The 24,730-nt window shown below is 37.4% G+C and overlaps 1 protein-coding gene across 3 annotated transcripts in view; it reads right to left on the bottom strand.

The window, feature by feature from the left end:
* The window catches only part of ZFPM2 (zinc finger protein, FOG family member 2), a 482,727-nt gene that overhangs the window by 3,874 nt on the left and 454,123 nt on the right, over positions 1-24,730 (bottom strand). For 2 of the 3 annotated variants that reach the window (XM_050940635.1, XM_050940636.1), the window contains 2 exons: positions 7,694-7,900; positions 4,518-4,742 (listed from right to left, as the gene is read on the bottom strand). In XM_050940635.1, coding sequence (XP_050796592.1) covers positions 4,518-4,742; positions 7,694-7,900 — 432 coding nt within the window. The remainder of the gene's footprint in view (positions 1-4,517; positions 4,743-7,693; positions 7,901-24,730) is intronic. The other variant, XM_050940638.1, reaches the window with a different exon arrangement.

Genomic DNA, 24,730 nt, shown 5'->3' with positions numbered 1-24,730 from the left:
CATTCCAGTTTTAGAAATAGCAATTTCCACATGGAAAACACATGTTGTTCCCCATAAATCAATAAGCATTGGGGTCCAATGTTCTACACAAGGTTATTCAGTAGGGGCTGGAGGAATCAAAAAGCTCAGGAGTATGTTCACTTTTCTCTGATCACAGGAGCATTTCAAGGCAATATGCCTGAGAGTCAGTCCTCAAGCTCAGCGGGGGCCTATAAAATGTACCGAATCAGAGGTAGAGTTGCAGAGAGCACATTTCCAATAATCTCCATTACTGTTGGCCAGCATCTGCTTTGCTGAGATGAATTGCCTATATGGGAAAGAAGATCCAGGGCTCTGGAATGGGAACTCAGTGGGAGGAGGACTGAAAGGGAGTCCACTGTGAGGAAGGAGGGCTGGCCTAGGAAGAAAAAATGTCAATGAAGAAAGTACTCTTTTACACCACCTGTACTTAATAGTAGCATGCAGTTATTGCAGGTAAGGAGGAAGGCTATGATTTCAGAATGGAAATTCTTCGTAAATTTCAGGGCAGAGGTGCAAGAAAAAACATTAAGTCACAGAAAGGTCACCAAACAATGCAATTTTCGCTACATCAGCATGCACAAGAGTATGGGGAGGGTGTTCAAAGATCAGGTCCAGGAGAGCTGGTGGATTGAAGAGTAAGCCCACCCCACACTCATCCCCAGTGGCAGCTCCTGTCCAGTGGGGCTAGGTCTGGCTTCCCACTCTGGGTGTTGCAATCAGGTCCATGATGTTGTGGAGCCACTTATGTTTGGCCCATCCATCCCTTATTCAGTTTGGGGGCAAGGCAACTCAGTCTGGGGGGCCTAAAAATATGTTTTTGCAGACATTTCATAGACTTTATTAAAATTCACAATTTCTTTATCCAAAATCATAGCCCTACCAATGAGATATATTTTTCTTAGATATGAACTCACCAGAGCTCTTCCTATCAAGTACAGTGTAAAAACAGAAGCAAATTCAAACCCTACCCACAATCTGTGCAGAGAATGAGAGTGTGTTTCAGGGTGTACTCAAGCTATAAATGCTTATAGAGCACAACTAAGGCCAGAGTTCTGTGCTGGAAGAACAATAATGGCCTTATTGTCTAAAGAGGAATCCAGGGCTTCTACGAGTTTAATGAGGAAACATTTGGAAGGAAAAATATCTGTGTTTGATTTAGATTTAAAATGTTATATATATGTGCACACCACATGGTCAATTAAACTGGTTTTACAGCTGCTTTTGGACACTGGAGCAGTGCAGGGCAGTGAGTGTCATGGTGAAACTAGCTCAAGCTGTGAAAACTCACACTTTCGGACCCAGAGGACCCTGCTTCAATCCCTAGTGCTGGTCAAAGTGCCCTGTGGCCATCACATACGAAAGGGTTGTCCAGGATATGACCTGCTGTGGGCCTCACATGCTTGGGACAGGGTGACCAGACAGCAAGTGTGAAAAATTGGGACAGGGGTGGGGGGTAATAGTAGCCTATATAAGAAAAAGACCCCAAAATCATGACTGTCCCTATAAATTGGGACATCTGGTCACCCTGGCTTGGAATGACCTGCCCAAGGAAGTATGTAACCCACTGGTTAGTGTGTGTTCTATGCCTCCCTCTGTGCTGATCCATAGAGGATGTGGGTCTGTTATAGCACCCAGCTAGAGCACAGTTCATTAGCACAAGCTGTAAAGACCTGTAGGTTTAGCTGTTTCATCCCTGGTTCAGTTCATGATGTCCACCAGCATGGCACTCCAAACACATGTGAGTAACTATTACACATGTAAATAGTCCCACTGAGTTGAAAAGGAAGGTTTTGACTTTTAACAGAGACCTAAACAAATTATTCAGGCCAAAAGAATTTCTCTAGTCTATCCAAAATTTCTTATACACAAATAAAAATTCTATTATGGCATATGAGTTAATTTAGCATAAGGTAATACATTTCTAAATAATCTTTGTGGATAATTTGTGATATGTCACTGAATTTCCATGGATTTAAGGGGGGAAAAATAGTCTCTACAAAAAAAGAACATTAACAGAATGCTAAACATTGCTTGGTTCTGCATTAAAACGTCAGGGAGTGCCACTGGTAAGTTTGCACATCTTTAACTGTGTCCTGTTATATGTATTCAGCATGAAATAGTCTTTCACTACAGGATAACCTATTAAATCTCAATTAATACAATATAATATAGTACATTTTTTCCTGAAGCTTAAGAAACACATTTGTAACACATATTTTTGCATCTTTCTATACTTACACTAATTGTTGTCAAAACGATACAATGTATTTTACTACCTTAGGATTAGAACCATAAAAGGGACTTAGGTGCCTAACTGGCACTTTAGTTTCCTGGGGCCAAATTTAGATCCACAAAAACACTGCTCAGATGCTGCCTAATCCTGAACACGAACCTTTCTACTGTGTATAAAATACTTAAATATGTGTAGGAGCAGGGACTGGAACTTGGGTCTCCCAGCTGCATGCCCTAACCATTGGCTTATAGAGTCATTTTCTCTCTGGCCTAATGAATACAGACGCGCCCCGACTCATGCAAGCGTTCCGTTCTGGAACACCTTGCAGAACTCGAATTTTGTGTAAGTCAGAAATGTATACCTGACCATTACACAGAAAAACCCCAAACAAATAAAAAAACCCTCCCTCCTATTTCTAGCTTATGGAACTTTTTCTGTAACTGTGGATTTGCATAAATCGGGTTTGTGTAATCCGGGGGGCGCCTATATTTAAGTATTTTAATAAACAGTGGAACAGCTCCAACAGGACGGATTGAGTGTATCCTATCACAGAATAGCCTACAGCCTGATGGGTAGGGCAATCTCTGCTCAAGAGTAGGGATTCAAATCTGGGTCTCCTGCATCTCAGGTGAGTGCCCAAACTGCTCGGCTAGTGGGTATAAGGGCATCTACCATCTGCTCTTCTTCTTTTTTCTTTTTTTGCAAGAAAGAGCTGATCTGGCTTCAGTGCGTAAATCTTGTCACTGCTGAAGAGAGATAGGTCCCTCCCTCCAGCCCAAATTTAGACACCTAAGTCCTTTTTGCATTTCCTACTGGATAGTGTAGGCAGCTCCCCGCTTATTGAATCCTCTTGTTAGGTACATAACTCTCCCCATGAAATGCAGAAGGAGCACAAGCTCTGAAATCAGGGTTGTGTATTCAACTGGGCTCATGGCACCTATACATTAGGGTGCGGTGTTGAGGCGAGGTCCCTGTCTGGATTTAGCCCGCAGACTTGTTACATGAGTTCTCCTTCCTGTAAGTATGCATTTTCATCATTTTCTTATCCATGCACTACACATGAACCTTTCAAGTAGCAGAGCATTCAGGAAAAGAGCAGAGACATATTGCACATTTTCACATTTACACTATACTGTTAGCCTGGAAATGTAGTATGTTATGGTTTAACATGTATTTTCATATAAATGATTTTCAAGGACATACACAAAGCAGTACACAGAACTACAAGATAGTAAACTGAAGTTGTGGGGAAAATGAAATGATATTATAATATAGTTTTTGAGAAACAGCATGTCATGATGCAATTAAAGACAGTAATTTCAATGTATATACACATTGTGCCTGCAAATTGCGTAAGTTCCATCAGTGGAACTCTTTGTCCTGTAACAGATCCGCAGGAGAGAAACTTTCTCCTGCAAACCTTGGATGGCATTCAATTGCCATGGCACACTGGGCTGGAGCTCCCTTCTGTAAAAATGTAAAATATACATAAGCCCTCTCTAACTCCTACTTACTCAACAAGGTCCACAGAGACTTCTGGAGAATGCTTGCCTCTTCCCAGGCATACCTGAGTATATATTTCACTCTAACGCCAAATTAACTGCTTAGGCCTGACAGCGCAGCCTTCCTCATCTGCAAACTTTGCATGCCTAGTAGAAACTTCAGTGTGGAATGTCCTGTGCATTTATAACTTGTGATTTTTCAATAATGTGATCAAATCAAAGCTAAATTTCAACAGAACACTCAGAGATACTTGATAAATGATCTAAATCTATGCCAATTTTCAGCTTTCTAATGAATAGGAAGTAATATTTCCATTTTATAAACAAGTAAACTGAATTCAGAGGTTGTGACATGGTTCAAGACTACAGTGGGAGTCAGCATCGGATCTGGAATAAGATACAGGAGTTCCTAATGCCCATCCTATCTCTAAATGACCAAACTTCTCAATGGACGAAGCTTTACACCTTTGTTTAAATATCTGAGATAATCTATGTCACTAAATGACCAACTGTTTGGATTTATGTAAATGCGTAAGTAGGTCAGATAAATGATTAAATAAATTACATGGATAAACAGATTATATGTGAGAGGTGCATGGAGACTATATAATACAGTTCAGGAATGACTGATTTCTTAGTAGTATCTACTTCCAGTGCTTGATTATATTGCTTACATTTAGAGACTCATTGAAGAAGATAACATGAATAGTGGTTAATGTTTAAGGAATAGCTACATCTACAGGGGGATACATTCCACTTACCACTGTGAGAATTTAGGTGCATTTCCAGAGCTCTTGCATTAGAAAAACTTTTGGTGCACTGTGGAAAGGGGCAGACACTGGATATCTGATGAGCACTATCTTCATTCTCCTCTGACAGCTGAGCTCCCTCTCTTTGCCTCCCACTGCAGTAGTACATGAGATGGGCCTGCAAATTCCGCTCACTTCGATACCAAATGCCACAGGATTTGCAAGGGAATATATCTTCTACAAGCAAATATAACCAGATGCAGGTTAGCCACAGCATCAACAAGTAACATGGAAGGCTTAAAACCTTTAACTTTTCCATTAAAGAAACAACTTATTTAACAAAATGTTGGCAAGGCAGCCACAATGTCATTTGCAAGGACAAGGGAAAGCATTTGTTTGTTTTATAGGCCAAAATAAATTAATAAAATAACCAATTAATATAAAACACTAAGCTAAGGTTTTAGGACACCAAATTTTTTAAAAACTAAAATAGAATTCATAGTTTGTGGCAGAAATGCAGTCTCAACTGTATTATAATACCATGAAAATATTTAATCAGAGATGTTCTTCAATAATGTGGACCCTGATCCTGCAAAGCCTTACACATGTGCTTAACTTTAGGCATGTGCATAGCTCAGTGGTTTGAGCATTAACCTACTAAGCCCAGGGTTGTGAATTCAACCATTAAGGGGGCCATTTAGGAAACTGGGGTGTGCTGGAAAAAAAACTATCTGGGGATTTGTCCTACTTTGAGCAGGGGGCTGAACTAGATGATCTTCTGAGGTCCCTTCCAACCCTGATATTCTAAATTTTTGGAGAATTGGGGCTTTGGATTCTTTAAATTAAGACTGGATGTCTTTCTAAAAAATATGTTCTAGTTCAACCACAAGTGTACTGGACTCCAGGCAGGTATCATTGCGGAAAATTCTATTGCCTGTGATAGCCAGGAGGTCAGACTAGATAATCAGAATGGTCTCTTTGGAGACTAAAATCTAAGAATGTAGTAATTACTGTAACTGAAAATCTCATGCTTTCTTTGTTCCTTGGATTCTTGTCATTACTAATGCTGGGAGTTAAATTTTGTAATATGCTATGACCTCTAATTGTAGGTTGATCCTTAATATTCCACTTTCTGAAACAGGATGAAAAGTTAAAATGTTTAAGTTTTCTGATGAATGGCAAATTCCAAAAAAAATTGATTCAGAAGTATTGAAATGCTTCATTTAGACATTTTGGATCAAAACAAATCATCTAGACATTTCCCTATTGCCATATGGGAGTTATAGTTCCAGATCTCATTCCCCCCATGGGGTAGACGCTTTGACCTGACTACATCTACTATAATACATGTAGAGTCATGTGATTCCCATGATGCACCACATAAAGGGAATGCACTATGAAAGATGTCATCCACTATGGAGCATGGCCCAAAAGACAGAATGGGGAATGCAACTGCAACTACCATTAGGCAATGCACCAGAAATAAATGCAGTTCAATTTTTTTTATTTGAAACAAAACATTTTAGGTCAATTCAAATGAAATATTTTGATATTGGTTGAACTAATCTGAAACAAAATATGTCATTTACATTTTCCTGATGGAAAGTCTAAATTTTTCATTAAAATCAAAATTTTCCTGGTGAAAATTTTAATATTGTATCAGAGTGGTAGCTGTGTTAGTCTGTATCCAAAAAAAAAAAAAAAAAAAAAAAAAGAGAGAGAGAGAGAAGTCCGGTGGCACCTTAAAGACTAACAGATTTATCTGGGCATAAGCTTTTGTGTGTAAAAAATCCACTTCTTCAGTTGCATGGAGTGAACATTACAGATAGAGGCATACATATATATTGGCACTTGAAGAGAAGGGAGTTACCTTACAAGTGGAGAACCAATGTTGAAGGGCAATTTAGTCAGGGTGGATGTAGTCCACTCCCAATAATTGATGAGGAGGTTTTGTTTTTAATTTTGCGTAATCTGTCCAAAAACAGTCTGACAGAAAATTCCCAACACCCTGTTAGCATTAATAACAAGAATGCCAGCTGACTAAACCCCATTTCCAGAAGGCAGATGAACCTGCTTTGTGTTTCCTTATATTTCAGCTTGATATTGCTGTCACTACTATCTCTCCACAGGATAGTGGTATATTTTAAGTTGTTTCTTTTAGCAGTACGTTCACAGTAAATGTGACCAGTACAATTCTTTACACAAAAATAAACAACAAACTAGAAAAAATAAAGCTATTGACAAAGACATTTATAGTCATCCAGCATTGGACCTGGAGGGATTACTCAAAGAGTAGGTATTACTCAACATGAATAAGGGCTGAATCTGGACCTACTGGATTCTAGTGAATCCAAACCTTGAATATTGCGTAGAATTCTGGTTACTTAATTATTGCAAACTATTGATAAACTACAAGAAGCACAGGGAAGTGCTACAATAGAGGAATGGAAGAACTCAGTGATGAGGAAAGATTAAAAGAGCCAAATATATATCACACGGTTAAGTGACGACTAAGGAGGAACATGATATCAGTTACCAAGGAAGGCGAGCAATTAGGATTGGGGCCTTAATAGCAGTAATTGGGTGAATTTAATAAACAGAATATTTTGGCTGAGTGCTCTGATTCAAGAAGTTGTATGCGGTGCTGTTGTAACCTGTTGGTCCTAGAATATTAGAGAGACAAGGTGGATGTCTCTCTGATTCAAGAAAGCACTTAGCACCTGCTTAAGTCCTTCCCTATTCAGCATGTGATTGTCTTTTTAATACTAATGGGACTTAAACACAGGCTTAAGAATCCTTGAATACCGATGCTTTCATGAATTAGGGCTAATACAATGAAAATTCCTGACCTCTATCGCATTTTGAAACAATCAAACAGAAGCAATTTCTATTGCTTGAGAAATGGAAAACTAGCCTGGATAAACATTAGAATATGTATTGTGAAGACCAAGCCTGCATTGACAGAAAGAATATGGACCATGTGAGCTAACAGGTCTTTTCATCTCTATTTTTATGATTTTCTAATTCTGCAAACAGATTTACAGAGCTTCTGTCTGAGGGAGGGCCAAACACTACCCTGTACCGCTACCATCCCAATTTTCTAAATCTATTTTTGCTCTGTTAAAAAAACCCTGAAACATAACAAAAACAAAACCAAAAAAAGCTATGGAACAATATTATTCACTTACTGTTGACAATAGCTGTAGGCAAAATAGATGCCATAGCAGCTTGTTGAGGGAGCAGTTGTATTGAGTCCAGCAGACGTGCAGGATACATCCCTTCTGTAAGAGTCATTTGACTGGCAGCTTGTAGCCTTGAGTCAAAATCCACAACAAAGGCAATTAGCTCTTCACCCTCAGAGATGATCTTAGTTGTGGTACACCAAAGCTGGCCACCTATATGAAAAATAAAAACAGAAAGATTTAATGGGGAGCATAAATCTGCAGAACTACTTCAACATACGTAGGGTGTCTTTATACCCTTTTCTAACTGGATTACTTGTCGGGAGGAGGCAGAAAACTCTTGCTTTTTAAAGTTCCATTTCTATCTGTAGAAGCATTTTCAAAATACTGTTAAGGAAGCCATGATAAAAATATATGCATATATTCTACAGCCAGTTCAACTAAAGAACAATCACCTTAATTCACTTTTCTTGTGTCCTAAGAGACGGACATTGCCAGAACTCAGATACAAGCAAAACTATTTTAACTGGCACTTTTCCAATCATTATATTTTTACTTCACTTCCTGCATATTTTTTTCATACCACAATTTCAGTTTTATTCCAAGTGCCTCATTCACAGCAGAATAAAAAAAAACCCAAAAGCTGCAAAGAAGAAATCAAATTTCCTCATAAGGTCATTTCCCCCCTCTCTTATGTTTGCTACCATCTTCCTCTGAAAAAAATATTTTCTTATGTAATATTTTTCATAACATGACTGTTTTATCTCTGCTTACATTAACTGAACTTCCTGAAGAGAAGATATGCCAAAGATCTGTTTCATAAAGGCTTATTCAAATAAAGGTTTGTTTAAAAGGGGAGGAAGGGGGAAACTTTCATCAAACAGTAAGATACACTATAGCTCTGTCCTGCAAATGTCACGTGCAGTGCATTAAAAAGAAAATTAACTATGCAAGTACATCTACTAATGTATTTGAATGTGATAGTGAATGCTCATTTATTTAACATGTTTAGACAGGCAAAGCACTTATATTGTGTTATCTACACTCTCAGGCCTAGATACATATCCAGTATAGTTATGCCTGAAATAATGTTGCATACTTTATATGTTATAAAGCTTTTGTTCCCCAAGGTTTTGTATATATAGCAAAAGCTATATGTTGTATTCATTAGGCAAGCAAAACTGTACTCATTTTGATAAGTAATATTGCTGTGTTTATCTTTCAGCATAACTGCCTTTTCAACTGCACTTCATTTTTTTTCCCCTCAAAGAGATTATAGTTTTAAAACAACTTGTTGCAAAAATCTGGTGGAGGAGATAACAACAGTGTATGATATGCCACAGCTAAATGGAAGAATTAAGACATTGTTTTAGAGAAATCCTGGACAATTAATTAAACCAGTCTATTAGCTTTCAAAGATGAGCAAACAAAACAGCATCAGTGACAATGTGTTTCAGTGGAAAAATAGAGCAGAGCTTGCAGATCTCAAAGTGGTATAAAAGTTTCAAAGCAGAAAAGTTTCTTTGCATTCACTCTTTGGTATTACAGCCATTGAAGGTAGCTATGAGGTTTATGAACAATTTATTGTAACAGGACCAGTGTAACATAAGGTTCACTGCTTTCCAGAATTAGGGCATGCAAAGATACAACTCTCACCAAGTTCCTTTCGAGAATAAAGAGATGAAAAGTGAAGACAGCAATACAACTACATCTACAACTCCAGAATCCTAATAACCAACCAGGAATCTGAAAACTAAAGCACTGGATTAGTGTCTCATACTGGTGTAAATCAGGAGTAAATTCACTGAAGCCACTGGAGTTATACCAGTACAAAACCAGTGTGAGAAGAGACTCAGACAAATGGATGTTTAATCAGCCTCTTATATGTAACAACTTTGAGCTACATGACTTTAGTTTGAGGCTCTGTAACCAGCTACACTATTTTACTTGAAGACACATACATAACTTAGTTGTGTGAGTGGAGGGCGGAGTTCCTTTTATTATGTCACACTTCTGTTTTATTTTTATTTATATATGAAACTTGCAGTGTAACAATAATACAATGCATTATACACTTTTATAAGAATACTGTAGAATAAGGGCTTGTGCTGTAGTCTTATAATGCTATACATTTTGTATTAAAAATAAAATTGAAATGTGCCACAATAAAAACACCACCTTTCTTTCCCCAGCAACAATCCTGACATGCTGTATCCCTGGGGGAAAAAAAGAGACTCATTGCTTACAGGGTCTCCAGCTGCAATCAGTCTGGATCAAATTCCTTGTACACCAGCAATAAGGAGCTGACTCAATATCCTTGCATTAGAGTTCCTTAGGGGCAATTAGGATTCTTCTTAAGAATTATGCTCCTCCCACTAGTACATTTGCTCTTTCATCCTGTTATGTAGCACTTTCCATCCGTAGGCATGGGGTGCAATACACTCCCCACAGTGCATGCCTGTCCCTTTCCATAGGCTGGTGCAGATGGGGATGGGTCAGGGCAATATCCACTCTTCCCTGCCCACAAAGGACGAAGGAGAGCACTTCGTGCAGGAACTGCAATTGTGCTGGTGCTTATCTAGGCTGGCAAGAGGCGACAGGGAAGACTTCTTGTCCCCTCTCCTCCACTGCACACCCATATGGGTCAGGCAGAATCAAGTCCTGATGGTCTGATTTAAAGCCCACTGGAGGTTAACAGATAGACTCCCACTGATTTAAATGTGCTTTGGAGTATGCCCTTCAGGCCAAATTGTGAACTCTTTATTCACATTGGTGACCAGTGACTCACTCGAGTAATCCCATTGACGCCAAGGATGACCAATCTGGCCCCAAGTGATCTGATCATTAGATCATCCAAAGGAACAGGCAGCATAGTTTACTGAGTCACTTGGATAAAGATTATTTCAGTGAATCTGAGCTATATATCTGAATGCTACAAGACAACACTGAGCCAGATCCTGAGCTGGTGTAAATTGACACAGCCCCTTAAAGTCAATGGAGCTAAGCCAGTTTGCACCAGCTGAGGCTCTGACCTGGAAGCTGCCCAATGGAATGTAAAGTACAATTCCATAGCTGTTCTAAAATGATAGCTACAAAATCAGCCAAACAAAACGGAGTTAATATACATTATCTAGGCATCAAATCCAAGATCAACAAAAAAAACTATCAACAGATATTGCTTACGCATTTATCCCCACTCCTTATTAGCTTACATTTGAATAAAAATATAATTAACTAGTTATGCAAAGAATCAGAAACGTTTATTTAATCAGAGAAAGTTGGGCAAGTGGAATAATATCATATTGTGCGAACTAGAGCAAAAAATTACATTCCAACTGCATTGGCATGATTTCTTTATCAAATTGCATCACACACTAAATCAGCTATTTGATACCTTCATAACTTCCACCAAGTGGAAAGATTATTTTTGGATCTTCTTCGTCTGTCTCTTACACTGCAAACACAAGTAGCTCTTCTGCTACTTAAAAATAAAACAAACTAAAACTTCAGGTTCTATGGAAAGAAAAAAGATGTCCCTGAAAAACTGTGGACTTACTGTTCTTTGTAATGTTTATGATCAAGATTCTTGTGCAAACAGATCTGGTTCCTAACAGGAAGCTTATAAATCATACTCATAATTGCTGTCAAAACTGCAGTGAAGTGTACTGCAAGTTTTGATAATAAAGAATAGAGTCACAGTTCAAACTTGATTACATTTTGGAAATTCATGCTGCTCTTACAAGAATCAGTGGCCTTAAATATCTTCTTCTCCTGCCAAATTTTTCACTTGCACTTTTTATTATTTATGAAATCAGTGTCTGCACAATGTCATGCAGACCTCTGTTGATAAAGTCTAATTAAGATTAAGACAAGCCTTTTGGAAAGGATCCCATCATTAGCAAACATGATAAACACAAAAATACTCCCTACTTGTCAACCAGGAGCAATTCAGTAACCTAACAGTATTATCTGTTGCTAGGCTACAGAGCTGACAAAGCTTCAATTATATTGTATGGCCATACCTATGGAGTACTGTATAAGTAAAACGTATCTAATATAAAAGCATTTAACTTCATCTGCACTATCTGCAATTCATGGTTTCTTTCAATGGCAAAAATCAGGTTAATAATTACATACCTTGCTGCAAAAATCTTTGCGATGAGCTATGTTTGCAGAATTTTTTCTAATGTATCTATATGATTGATAGACATTTACTTTGTAAAAATAATAAAATGCAAGCAATGAGTAGTTGTAAACCACTAGCAGAACTACATCTGGGCTCATCAAGATATGGAACCAAGCTTAGTATAAAAATATATATAGTAATTGAACCAATTAAATCACATTCAGATGTGGTAATACTCTGCCTTCAGTATGTAGACAGGGAGCACTGAGGAGATAGATAGATATACTATTAGAAAACTTTATTTTATGTAAGACACACATCTAGATATATAATAGAAAGTTGCTTGATTTTTCAATAGCCTCTTCATTTTCTCTCCCTATAAAATGGAAGTTGATTTTGAGATTTTATAAATAATTCAGCCTTTATTTACTTTCTTTTGTCTCAGTGATTTTCACTGAAGGGGAGCTTTAAAGTGAAGGGGCTATACGGGTGGCATTGATTTTTAAGCAGAATTCCCCTTTGACTTAAAATGGGTGAAGCTCTGCTTAAAAATCAATAGCAGCATATGGCCTCTGATTAGTAACTTTGTTGCTTTTATTAGAACTGGCTTTTAGCAGGTTGCTAAAAATAGTTTAACTTCCCCCTTAAAACAAAGGCAATGGCTAAATACAATGCAAGGACATTTTAACTGAATCATATAGACACAAGCACTACCGTCATGGTAGTGCAGCAATCTTACTCCATATATGAAAAGGAATACACACTTTAAAAATGTACAGCCAGTCCTGCCATTGTTTAGTCTTTTTATCCAAAGTATTAATCAAAACTTGGTCTGCCTAACCTTTTGAATCTGGATTTTTGATTGTATATCTTAGGTACAAGGTTAGAAAATAAATAATTGCTATTGAAACCAGTCTTCATACTTAAACAGTCTCAGAATACAAACCTATTGTGCCAGTGAGTCTAAAGTATTGTTTTGGCTGCTTATATTTTGTGTTATATTGCTTATATTAGTGTTTTTGACTGTGTTATTGCAACAGCATAAGAGGCCATTTCCTGTATACATATGTTTTTACAAAGGAGGGTCAGAAGACTATCAGATGTCATTTAATCAACAGCTTGTATTAGTCTACGGATCATAATGACTTCCAGGCACAATCAACTGAATTAAACCTCCTCCTTCTCTGAATGAAATGGTCCTATTTTACAAAAGGACATTTTTTGTTAACAGCCTTGGGAAAAAATAACTTTGTTTATTTTATATCGTCTTTGCTTTGTGTTTTATTTCAAGCAGTTGATGGAAATTTGCAAATCCATAACAGAACACAATCTTCACATTTGTTTTTCTTCCCCCCATGAGGTTGTGACTATTCAAAATAATTTCCTATACTGATGAATGCCCCCATTTCAGTACGGCACAAGTTACTGCCCAGATCTCTAATTTTCGACATTAACAGAGTACTTATATCAATATGGAGCCACATTGTTTAATAAAAATTATAATGAGTTCAAATCCAATACTGCTGAAATTCTTGACAGTAGAGTAGTGCAAGGAATAGAACTTATAAATTACGTGTGCCCCTTCTTTGAAAAATGCTTTGGAGGTTTCTTTGTGCATTGGCAAATACAGTAGGAATATGAGGTATTGTGTGGATCCTCCTGCACAGCACCTGATAAAAGAATAAAGAGCTGTGACATATTCTTAAAACAATAGAGGAATTAAAGAGAAACAATGGGCCAGCTGCTTCATTAATACAATCAAAAGAGAGCCCAGCACAGAGGAGTCCAGATAATTAAGCACTACTCTTTTAGACCTCCTTTCTATAATAAAATTGCTTAAAAATTATTAACTACTTCATAGTTGTTAGATAGATCTATGTACTTGTTTATTTAGGTTGATTAATGCCTTTTCAGTATTCTCTAATATGCCAACTCACGGGTTATACAAGTTTTTGAATAAAATAATGTAAGCATAACTGATATGGATCTGTAGTGTATACAGCAATAAATCAAACGCATTTTGTGAACAATCTTTTCTGTTGATAAATAATTCTCAACATTTTAAACTTGTATGCACAAACTAAATACTTTGCAGAACACTTTTGCCATCTAAGTATTTTAATGCCAGGATTCCAAACATCTCTTTAGAGAGCATCTCAACAGCCTGGCATGCAAATTTGGACTTCTCTAACAATTATAACAATGTTTACAATGCTAAATTAAAATTAATGAGATGATTTCCTAGGACGTTGCATAATTTTTCCTTGTTTACCGATCAAAGGAGATTGTCAAATGTTACTCACCCTCTAATTTTAACTGGCATATTATAACTCTGCAGTGTATTGATTGCAGAAATTGTAAAACCTATTATATTATATAATGTTAAAACAATAAGTGTAAGAGCAAGCACTCACATTCCCTGGGAGAAATGTAGTGCATTTGGCTCAGAATAAAGTATGAAACTTGCTTCTTTTTTTTTTTAATTCCTGGATGCTACAAAATAAAGAAACAATAATGCATTATATTATGCAATATAATAGAAGACTCACTCAACTAAACACGGACAGCTTTGAAAGGGATGATTCCAAGATGATTGAGTTTTAAGAAATATGATGACAGATTGGAAATAAAGAAGAAATATACCTCTTAAGAGAATAAGGGCCTGCTCCTTAATCCAAATGACTGTGAGTTTTGATACTGACTTCAGTACCAAGGACCGATTCCTTAGCAATACGATACAGGAGTAAATGCTTTTATTTGAATATAGTGCGTTTCATAAAAAACTGTCACCTATTATATAGTTTATTTCCTCAGTATAGCTTTTAAAATCTCTCTTCAGTCCTAGGAGAAAAAAGAATCAAAACTGAAGCATTCTCTGCTGAAACTCTTTCAATGAGATAGATGTTCTTTCCTGCGTGACCACCGTTTAAAGGATAGTTACAAAATTTCAGTAGCTCTCTTTCATTAATGCTGCAATACTGAGCTACTGAACCCCAACTAAACTGCATATTTCTAAAGCAGAACTGGTATATCTAGCAATGAGATTTGACCTCTCATTTTACCCTTGCTGTCAGCTTCTTTTTTTTTTTTTTATGCATTTGAGGATTTTGTATTTGTTTCTTTCAAAGAAATCCTAGAATTAAAACAATGTAAAATTCCATTAGATACAGAGGTAAACTACACCAATGTTCAGAAAATATCCACAGGAAAATAATGTGGTAATTTTATTTGTACCCTCTACCCCCGATTGAGCTGTCACAGCTTATTTACCACAGGGGGAAACAGTTAAACCCATATCCTTAGAAGTTATGTGCATTTAAGAGGCTTATATATTTCTTCTGGGACCCTCATTCAAATCCTGAGCTAATCAGAGTGAATACATATCTTTCTATTAGATGGCTGTAAAAAGTCTTAGGTGAAATCAGTTCCTGGTGGACGACAGTCCACAGCATAAAACTATTAAATATTTGGCACAAATGGCAATACGTACTTAAAAGGCCTGAATGAAACTGAAAAATGAAATATCCTCCGATATCACCAGAAGTTGGGTCTGCTGCTAGGGGTTGAAACTGAAGTGCTGTCACAAATGCTAAACCTGTTATATTTCCTTAATTCAGCATAAATGCTAACAAATGAGCTGAAGGAATTCTTTTACAAGTACTGCAACTATTTCTTTTCTCAGGGCATTACTTTTTGTCCATATTACTTTATGGATATTAATTGGATATTAAAAAGGAACATATCAATATTCATGAGCTAGAAATCATAGAATCACAGGACTGGAAGGGACCTCCATAGGTCATCTAGTCCATCCCCTGAACTGAAGCAGAGCTAAGTATTATCTAGAAAATCATGAAAGAACAGTGAACGATGTAATACGGCCCTGCCATGTACATTAACACCCTCCTCCCCAATCATGAAGCCCAGACTTTGGGGGCACACTGCCTCGGCAAACTCTTCCACCCTTGGATGTCTTACAGCAACAAGTCAACTGCAGCCCTTTACAGAACTTACCAGGAGAAAACCCATTTAAGATCATCACAGGAACGAGACTCAGCTGCCGTTGTCAGCAGCAACAGGGTTCAGGGAGAGAGGATTAGCTGATGAGCCCCAGTATACTAGAGGTAGGGCTTAAGGTGCACATGTTTCCGGAATCCCTGCTTCCCTGCTAGCAGTGCCATAACATGGCCCTTTTGCAGCCTTAGGAAGCTGACAATGATGCCAGCAATTCTGGACGTGATGCACTGTTTTGTGGAACTGGGAGATTGCTAGTGGGAGATTTGGGAAAGACCAATAAGGTTAGAGAGTGGGCATGTCCTGGTGACACATTCACAACACTGCACTGCAGGGAAATCAGAGCACATCCTATTACTTCTCAAAGGACTTTCTCCACTCTTGCGCCTGACACCTGTAGGGATCTGCCATTGCCCCTTTGGACCAATGTAGAGTGAATGAGGCAGGCACTTAAGGAGGAGGAGGAAAGTTTATGTAGAGGTAGAAGGCCGATCACCTTAGGAAGTTGTGAGGATAGTTTGTATTTTTTTTAATAATGTTAGGTAGAGGGGCAGCTGGGATAGTCTTCTATGGAATGGGAAAACAAAGAGACACAAACAAATAAATAATAGGCTGTGGGTTGGGTCACTTTTTCCAGAGGAGAGCAAATGACAAGGGAGCTCAGGGGACTGTGGATCAACCGCAATTTTTATAAATTTTAATAACCCCCCATTCAACATCTGGAACCATTAAGTTGTACACACTGTAGCCATGTAAACATGTGCTTTTATTACTTGACTTCCCGCCTCCTGTTTGTTACACTCATTTGTTGAATCTTTTCTTTAATGAGGTCCCAATCCTGAAATGAGTGCCGCACGGAGTTCACTTCAAGATCAGGGCTGTAAATTGATGGGATTGCTCACAGTGCGTAAATTTAAACATATGCATAAGTCTTTTTAGGGTTTTGGATTGAGTTTACAAATTCATCAAAGCAGGAGCTGTGGTTCCTCTAGATCTGTATAATGCCTTCCATTATAGCTTCCTCATCCTGACTGAGGACTTTAGGCACTACCATAGCATAGATAACAATAATGGAATAGAACCAGTTTTCCTAAAAAAGATTACAGTGACTTCTGCTCCTATTTACAGGATGTAAGGGGCACTGTAAGAACCATAAAGACAAAGGAGGCTCCTCTTTATGGATTTATATCATGGGGAAAATTTTGCTCCAACTGAAGTCACTGGGCGGTTTTCCTTTGACTGCAACGAGAGCAGGCTCATATGACATTCCAGAGTTTAATTTCTAAAAAGACAGCTAAGTGAAAAGACATTTGTAAGGAGACTCAGGTCAAATTTGTTCCCAAACTTAATTCTTATAAAAATATTATTTTGCAAAACTGTAGAATATTAAAAAATCTTCCCTTTAAAAAAATTTCAAGAGTTAAAAACAAAATACTCCCAAAACAAATAAGCATTTCCCAGCTGTGTCTGAAATGCGAACACTGTAGTATTGGTCTTTGTATGAAAACCTGGAAGTGTGAAGGACTACAAAATGATGAAAAACAAACATGAAAGTGACTAGTTTATTTTCTTTGTGCAATCTGTGCGAAATGCCAAAAATAAACAAGTACCATAAACTGTGAACAGTATGTTACTTCTCAACTAATAATCTGGGGCATTATTAGTAACGGAGGGCCAAAACAAGTGAAGTAAACAGGAACAAGATTGAACTCATTAGGATCAAAAATATTTTTTAAATTCTTTTTAATCAGACAGTATCCCTTGAAAATTATGAATCAGAGACAAATGAAATAAATTAGCGCACACTAATATTGATTAGCTATTAGACAAGATTCTTCACTGGGTGATTTTTTAAAAATAGACTTTATATCAAATACCAGTTTACTGAGTATCATACAGGTGCACAGAAGCTGCCAATCTGACTGACTGCGTGGTCAGCATGATTTCTAAATGACCAGGGAAGAAATGACTGTATACCCCAAAGGCAAGCTGTCAAAATTGAGGCTGCAGCTGATAAACTGATTACAAAGCTGCTTAAGACTTTGCTTGTAAACAAAAGCATTTATCAACTAATAATTTGCAATAAACTGATGTAACTCCCAGCTGAGCCCCAAACTGTAATTGTCTTTACCATCTGCCTATTAAAATACCATTCTTCATCACTATACAGGAACAGAAGGGAGAAAATCTTCAACTACTACATAACTTGCATGCTTATAAATAATCTGTGAGCATTCTACACTTTCATTATTGCTGTGGGGCTCTGTACACTTAATTTCTGTCTTTCAGTGCTTAGGAGTGCTCCTAAATTGGCAAAAAAAAAAAAAGTAATAAATACTGCCTGCTGCTATGGAAAAAGAATTATATAAGTTCATCATACTCTGCTGTTCCTTAATTTTTTCTCTTTTTGCAACTCCATAGGAATTTCCTGATGGATGCCCCCTCAAGCACAACCTTGCAAATGAAACTTTCAACTCCTTTTCAGCTTGTCACTTTCCATTACCTTTCTTTCTTATACATTCATGTCTTCAAGAGGTGCATTTGCTTCAATAGGGCCTCAGTCAAAACATGCTGGTTCCCTGGGGTGCAGTTTGCAAGGGTTTGTGGGATCCTGCAGGGACTGTGTAGAACTACAGAGATGGTTTGAAGAGCATTTTGCAGGCCCCATGGTGCGACTTCCTGAAAATTGAGTGAGTTTGCCCCACTCTTTCTTCAAGCTCTTTGCATTCTTAATCTTGAGAAAAGTTGCAGACTTTCAGTGAATTTCAGAATTGACAGAATCAAATGTTCTAATGCTAGATGTGCGGTCCTTTTGTTAGATACCTAAAATATTCAATCATGTTAGAGGGAGAAACCAGGACAAGTGATAATTTGCAGAGAATGACAACTTCTCAAGATGCTTCTGCATTAAAAATTGAATTTGACAGACAATCATACCATGATTGAGTGCCATCCACATGACCAAATATTTCTCCAACCTGCAACATGGACCACCCAAAGTTATAAATGCAAAATTGTGACAATGAACTACAATTTTTTCAAAAATTGAAGCTTCTTTAGAGGTTTCTACTGAGAAAGCATAGCTGGTTTCACAGCATTTTTTATTTTGTATGAACTTTCCAGCCCCAAACTGAAATAATCTATTCAGTAGGAGTCTGATAGGCTCTTCAGTCTAGTAGAGAAAACTATAACACAATCCAATGGCTGGAAGTTGAAGCCAGAGAAATTCAGACTGGAAATAAGGTGTGAGTGTAATTAACCAGTGGAACAATTTACCAAGGGTCATTGTGGATTCTCCATCACTGACAATTTTTAAATCAAGATTGGATGCTTTGCTAAAAGACATGCTCTAGGAATTATTTTGGGGAAGTTCTATGCTATTATATAGGAAGTCAGACTAGATAATCACAGTGGTCCCTTCTTGCCTTGGAATCTATTAATCAATGTGCCTGCTCCCACCCATGTGAATGGGAAAACATCTTATTGACTTCAATGGCTGCAAAACAGGGACTTGAAAAAAGGAATAAAAAGATGTGTAGCCTGATGATAACCTCATAGGGATATCTGATCATTTTTACTACTGCTACTGCTCACAGTGTACAACTAGGCAATTGCCAAGCACAAGAGAATGCACTCTTCCCAAAAAGCTCAGTATCTAAGGACTTGATCCTGCAAACACACATGCATGAAGCTTTGCACATTTAACCAGTCCCACTGAACCGTGGGACTACTCACATGCATTATTCACACTTGTATGCGTTTACAGGATTGATGCCTAAAAGACAAAGAATCAGATACCTATACATGCATGGAAGGTAGGGAAAAGGGCACAACATACAACTAAGTAAAGATGTCACATGATGATGGGTCAAGACTTGACAGTGCAAAATATAGCTAGCATGATAACTTTTGTTTGTAATTTCTGTATGTTGTGAGGACAAATGACTGCAAAGAACTCACACACTACGGTGATGAGCATAACACAAAAGCCTATAAATAAGTCAATTTAATACATAATGTAAGGATTATGCACATGAGTAAGTGATGCAAGATTGGGACCATAATGATTATGGAGTTGTACAGTTAAGTTACAAACAATAAAAACCTGGAAAAATCAAGGTTTAGACTGAGGGTCTCTTTGATGTATGCTGCTGTATATCTTTTTAAAATAAAATCAATTAGGGATGGAGTAGCCTAACCTAAATAGTAACTTTGAATTTCTAGAGTTTGTCATTTTAAAAACTTGAAATTAAGGGGAATTTTGTCTGGATAATCAACGAAGGGTTTGACCCTTGATATTTAGACCTTGGTTTTGTATTTCATTTTCTGTTTATTTAAAAATTCCAGAGAACTGTGCACTTTATTTATTCAAAAGGTATTATATATAAGTACAATATTTTAATATGCATGTTTCTATATTAAATATACATATATATATATACATACACACACATGAAATGAGATAAGAATTGATCCAATTGTATGTTGGTAATTTGGTGATGAAGTATTCTAATGTTTTCAAATAGAAATTAATTATCTGATAGACAAGCATATTTGTATGAATGTTTTTCAAATGTATGCTCTTACTTTACCTAATGGATCATTAAAGATGATTGAATATATGAATTTAGGCAAATTTTCAAATACAGTTCTTTGAGTAGCTATATTTTATTTCTAAATTTAAATTATTCTCTCTTTTTCTTTTAAAAACACTACCAAAGGAATTGATTAAGTAATGTATGGGCTTATTTTCCTGCCAAATGTAATTTTTTTTTAAATTCAGTTATTTTAATACCATATGAATAATAGTTAAAAGAGATTATCTGAAACCAATACATTAATTTTTTCCTACCTTTTAAAAGCATTTTTTAAATTTTTTTTGGTAGAATAAGTTAATTGCTAGACCAATTTTTTCATAACAAATAAATTCCCAGAAACAGATTTTTAAAGCAGTTCTCAGGAATATTACAACACCCTTCACTATAATTTTTGCTCCTCTTGTTGGCAATTATTTGCATATACTCCCAGTTCAGTAATGACTTCCAGTGGTCCTGAGGAATGTCAGTTAGTAATAAGAAGGCCACTGGAAAAATACACAGATTGCCAGCAGATGGCACTCTGTGCATAGCATGAACACTTTTCTGGTGGGAAGGGAAGAAAAGGAAGTTATTATTTATTTAATTTTATCCTGCTTTGAGCATTTTACATTGTTGGACCAACTGTAATAAAACTGGGAGATTTCAGGCAGTTTGATTGAACACGCTTGTAACCCTTTATATGCTATACCCTCATGCTTGATACTTGTCTAGTATCTTTTAACAATTGGGTCATATTTTTGTGTCGTAACAATGAAGCAGAAGGATTCACACTATCTGACCTAAAGGTATAGAATGCTAAAGTGCTAAAGAGTCATAGGTGCAGTAGTAAGTTGTATAAGAGAGTTACATCTCACTGCTTAGATACCAGAGTTAGGGACTTACTGGAAATATCTTAAATAAACAAGACACAGATCTGTCTCTAAAGAAGATTATAAGTGCACTGGAACAAATCTAAATGAACAAACAAATTATCAGAAAGAAGCATAAAACAAAAATATTACGATTTGAAATGTTATTGGTTCATTTAAAGGGACAGTCAGGGAAAATCTCCCTTGTCCTTCAAGAGGTCATGTCACTAATTCTTTAAAGCTGAACAAACCCCCTAGAAGCACATTAATGCAACATTTGACTTTCTCAGATACATAAATATTCTAAAAAATATAAATAAATTAGGAAACTGAATTGCCTAGCTGACATGGAGTTAATTAAGCTATGATATGATAGAGCACCATATGTAAGAGAGTTCTGTAATGGACATCAAACCTATCAGGAAAGTAAATGTTTATTTCTACACAAAAAAAATTGGGCTATAATATTTAACCAGTCAAACATGACCAGGAAATGGACCAGTATCCATGTCAGAAAAGTGATGATCAGGGAGTAACTATTGTGCCCTTCCTGATCCTGTGTCTTTCAAATCTCATAGGCAGGACATGTTTTCAGAAGGTGAGCTGTGGAATATGTTAAACTATGGAAAGGCAATCCAGCACCAGGTTTTTAGGTCAATGGCTACCAATTGTGTTTTAATGCAGATCCCCTTATTTAACTGCAGCACCTACGCACTTGTCTCTGCTAAAAATCACTCCATTACAAAGCTACCTATCTAAAACTAACTAAGGAACTTATGTAGCACCAACCACTCACTACCATTTATATAGTTGAGCTGTTGCTGGGGGCATGGCAGGTTAACATATTTCTGTTAATAATAAATATTAACATTGATAATACGGGCCCCATGTATAATGCCAAGACCTGTATAGAGAGGGCCTTCTTCACACAAATCAACTGCTTTAGCAATAGCATTCCCCCTCTTCTCTTGGTTTCCATGGAGGGCTACCTGCTGATCTAGAGAACTGTGTGAGACCAGGGGATGATTAGTGGGCAGGCCACAGAAGCAGTAGATAAACACACCATCAAGCCACTGATCCATGGAGGTTTCCCTAAGCTGTGCTGTATTGTCATCCCAGAGCCACCTTCCATGAGTTTGGAACCCCCTTACAAGGGAGAGTTGTGAGGAACCACCAACTGTGGAGGCCCAATCAGTGTAGCTCTATGGGGGCCATGTCAGGACTGCTGAGGACTCAGAGCCTAACAATGCAGTGCTGCAAGCACAGGAAACAGCGTACAAGTTCAGGACCCATATATTCTGACCCAGAATATTGGTCTGCCAGTAGCTATTTACTGCTGTTGACTTTCCCTGTATAAAATCAAATTAAATAAAGGGGGTAGTTGTTGCACTCATTCCAGTAGGGCTCTGGGTGCAGTACAGGAACAATACTTAATACTGTACTACTACATCATATTGTTACATAGAAAGACATCCTGAGTAGCAAGAATTATGTATTGGATAGAGAGCTCATGAACCTCAAAAACACAGGGGGAGGGATAGATCAGTGGCTTGAGCATTGGCCTGCTAAACCCAGGGTTGTGAGTTCAATCCTTAAGGGGGCCACTTAGGGATCTGGGGCAAAAATTGGTCCTGCTAGCAAAGACAGGGGGCTAGACTCAATGACCTTTCAAGGTCCCTTCCAATTCTAGGAGATTGGTATATCTCCAATTATTACCTTTTTAATTTCAAGTCTTCCATATAGTTTATACTACTGTGAGTAAATCAAAGGAAATTAAATATATAAAGCAAAAGCAAAATAGCATTAAAGGATGCTTTAGGTTAGGTTTTAGCTGCATGACTCCCACTTGAGTAAATGGGAGTCATTCTTTGTGCAAGTCTTGAAAATGTACCTCTTAGCTTCTCATGTAAATAAAAAAGAAATTCAGTGACAAGGACACAATGTTCCCAAATGAGCTGCCTCTTAGAAGAGGTGGTGATTTTATACTGAGGTAAAATTCTCCCAGGTGCAGAGGGCTAACACAAAGTTCTGCCCCTTGTTGGGGGCTGCATGGAAGCTTCAGTGGCTTTGTAGAGGGCCAATGTGTCCCCTGTATGAAGCAGACAGGCCCCACCTTGCTCAGGTTTTAGTTTATATCAGAGATTTAAAAGAGGTCCCATCAAAGGTTTGGGCCATATCCTTTGAAAGGGAGATTTTTATGTTGCAGATTGGAACTATGACTCAAGCCTTCTGGGTTGCTTGAAAAATCTAACCTGCTATTAAAGTCATACACTGGTGTAGGCCTAATCACACCACCTCCCCATCCAAAGATTCATCTTCATACCTCACTGGCCAATGTTATTGGTGGTTAAATATTATCTATGACTCATCTTCCTGTTTACCCAGGACAAAGTATAATGAACATCTTGGAACTTCTTTGAGGTAGGAGGTCTGTCAACAATCTGGCACAGTGCAAAAGCGTACTTCATCATCGCCTAACCAACATGTAACTCTGAACAAAAGATGTATGAAGCGTAGTGAACACCTGCCTTTTGATAGGCAGTGAAACTCACAGTATCTACAAGTTGCTGGAGATGCTTCTGTATTTTACATTTTTTGTTCTGTCACAAGTTAGCCGTCATGTGGACAACCATCTGCATCTACATCTCAGAAGCACTAAAATGCTACAGTGCTTCTTCTGTTAGACTCTGCCTCTTTGGCCTTGAGAGGATAGTCCCATACCATCCTATTTTTAAAAATGAGTCCTCACAGTTCTTATTTTATGCCAGAGTTTTACTGAGATATTGGAAAGACCATCACTTTGGAGTGGAAATTGGATTTAGGATCTACCTTCATAATGGAAGATATCACCCTTTTCAAAAGAGACAGTTTGGACCCATTTCCCAGTCCTTGCAGATGCTGAAAAACATCACACCATAAAATGTCTTTCAGCCTCACATCTTGTTATAGGTCTATATCTTACCACCTAGTTGATCCTCATTTGGTACCTTCTCCCCCTCACACTCTGATTAACTCTCTTTTTTCACTTCCTTTCATTTCTGTTTTTCAATAATCTCCTTTTCTTCATATTCTCTCTTATACTCCCTCCTTCTCAGTTTTAATTTTACACATACTGATATGCTATTCATCAATTATTGTTAACCTACAATCCAGTAAAACGACACACACAAATTGTAACACAAACACATGTGCAATGTGTCTGCTATCACACAACTCATGAGAAGCTGGCCCTTACTAGAATTCTCTCAAACCCTTACAGTGACCCATATATCTGGATGATTTCTGGCTAAAAAGGAAAGCTCTTCATTATGATGAGAAGTCAGTTGTATAGGTAATCAATAACTAGCTGGGATAAATAAAATTCTTCATGCAACTACTGTAGATACGGATTATGCCAGGAAACATGAACCACATAGGTAGCACTGTATTCAATCTCATTCAGGTATCAATTTGGGAT

This window comes from Gopherus flavomarginatus, chromosome 2, assembly GCF_025201925.1.
Source record: "Gopherus flavomarginatus isolate rGopFla2 chromosome 2, rGopFla2.mat.asm, whole genome shotgun sequence".
Taxonomy (NCBI): domain Eukaryota; kingdom Metazoa; phylum Chordata; order Testudines; family Testudinidae; genus Gopherus; species Gopherus flavomarginatus.
This window is presented reverse-complemented; position numbering and strand designations above follow the sequence as displayed.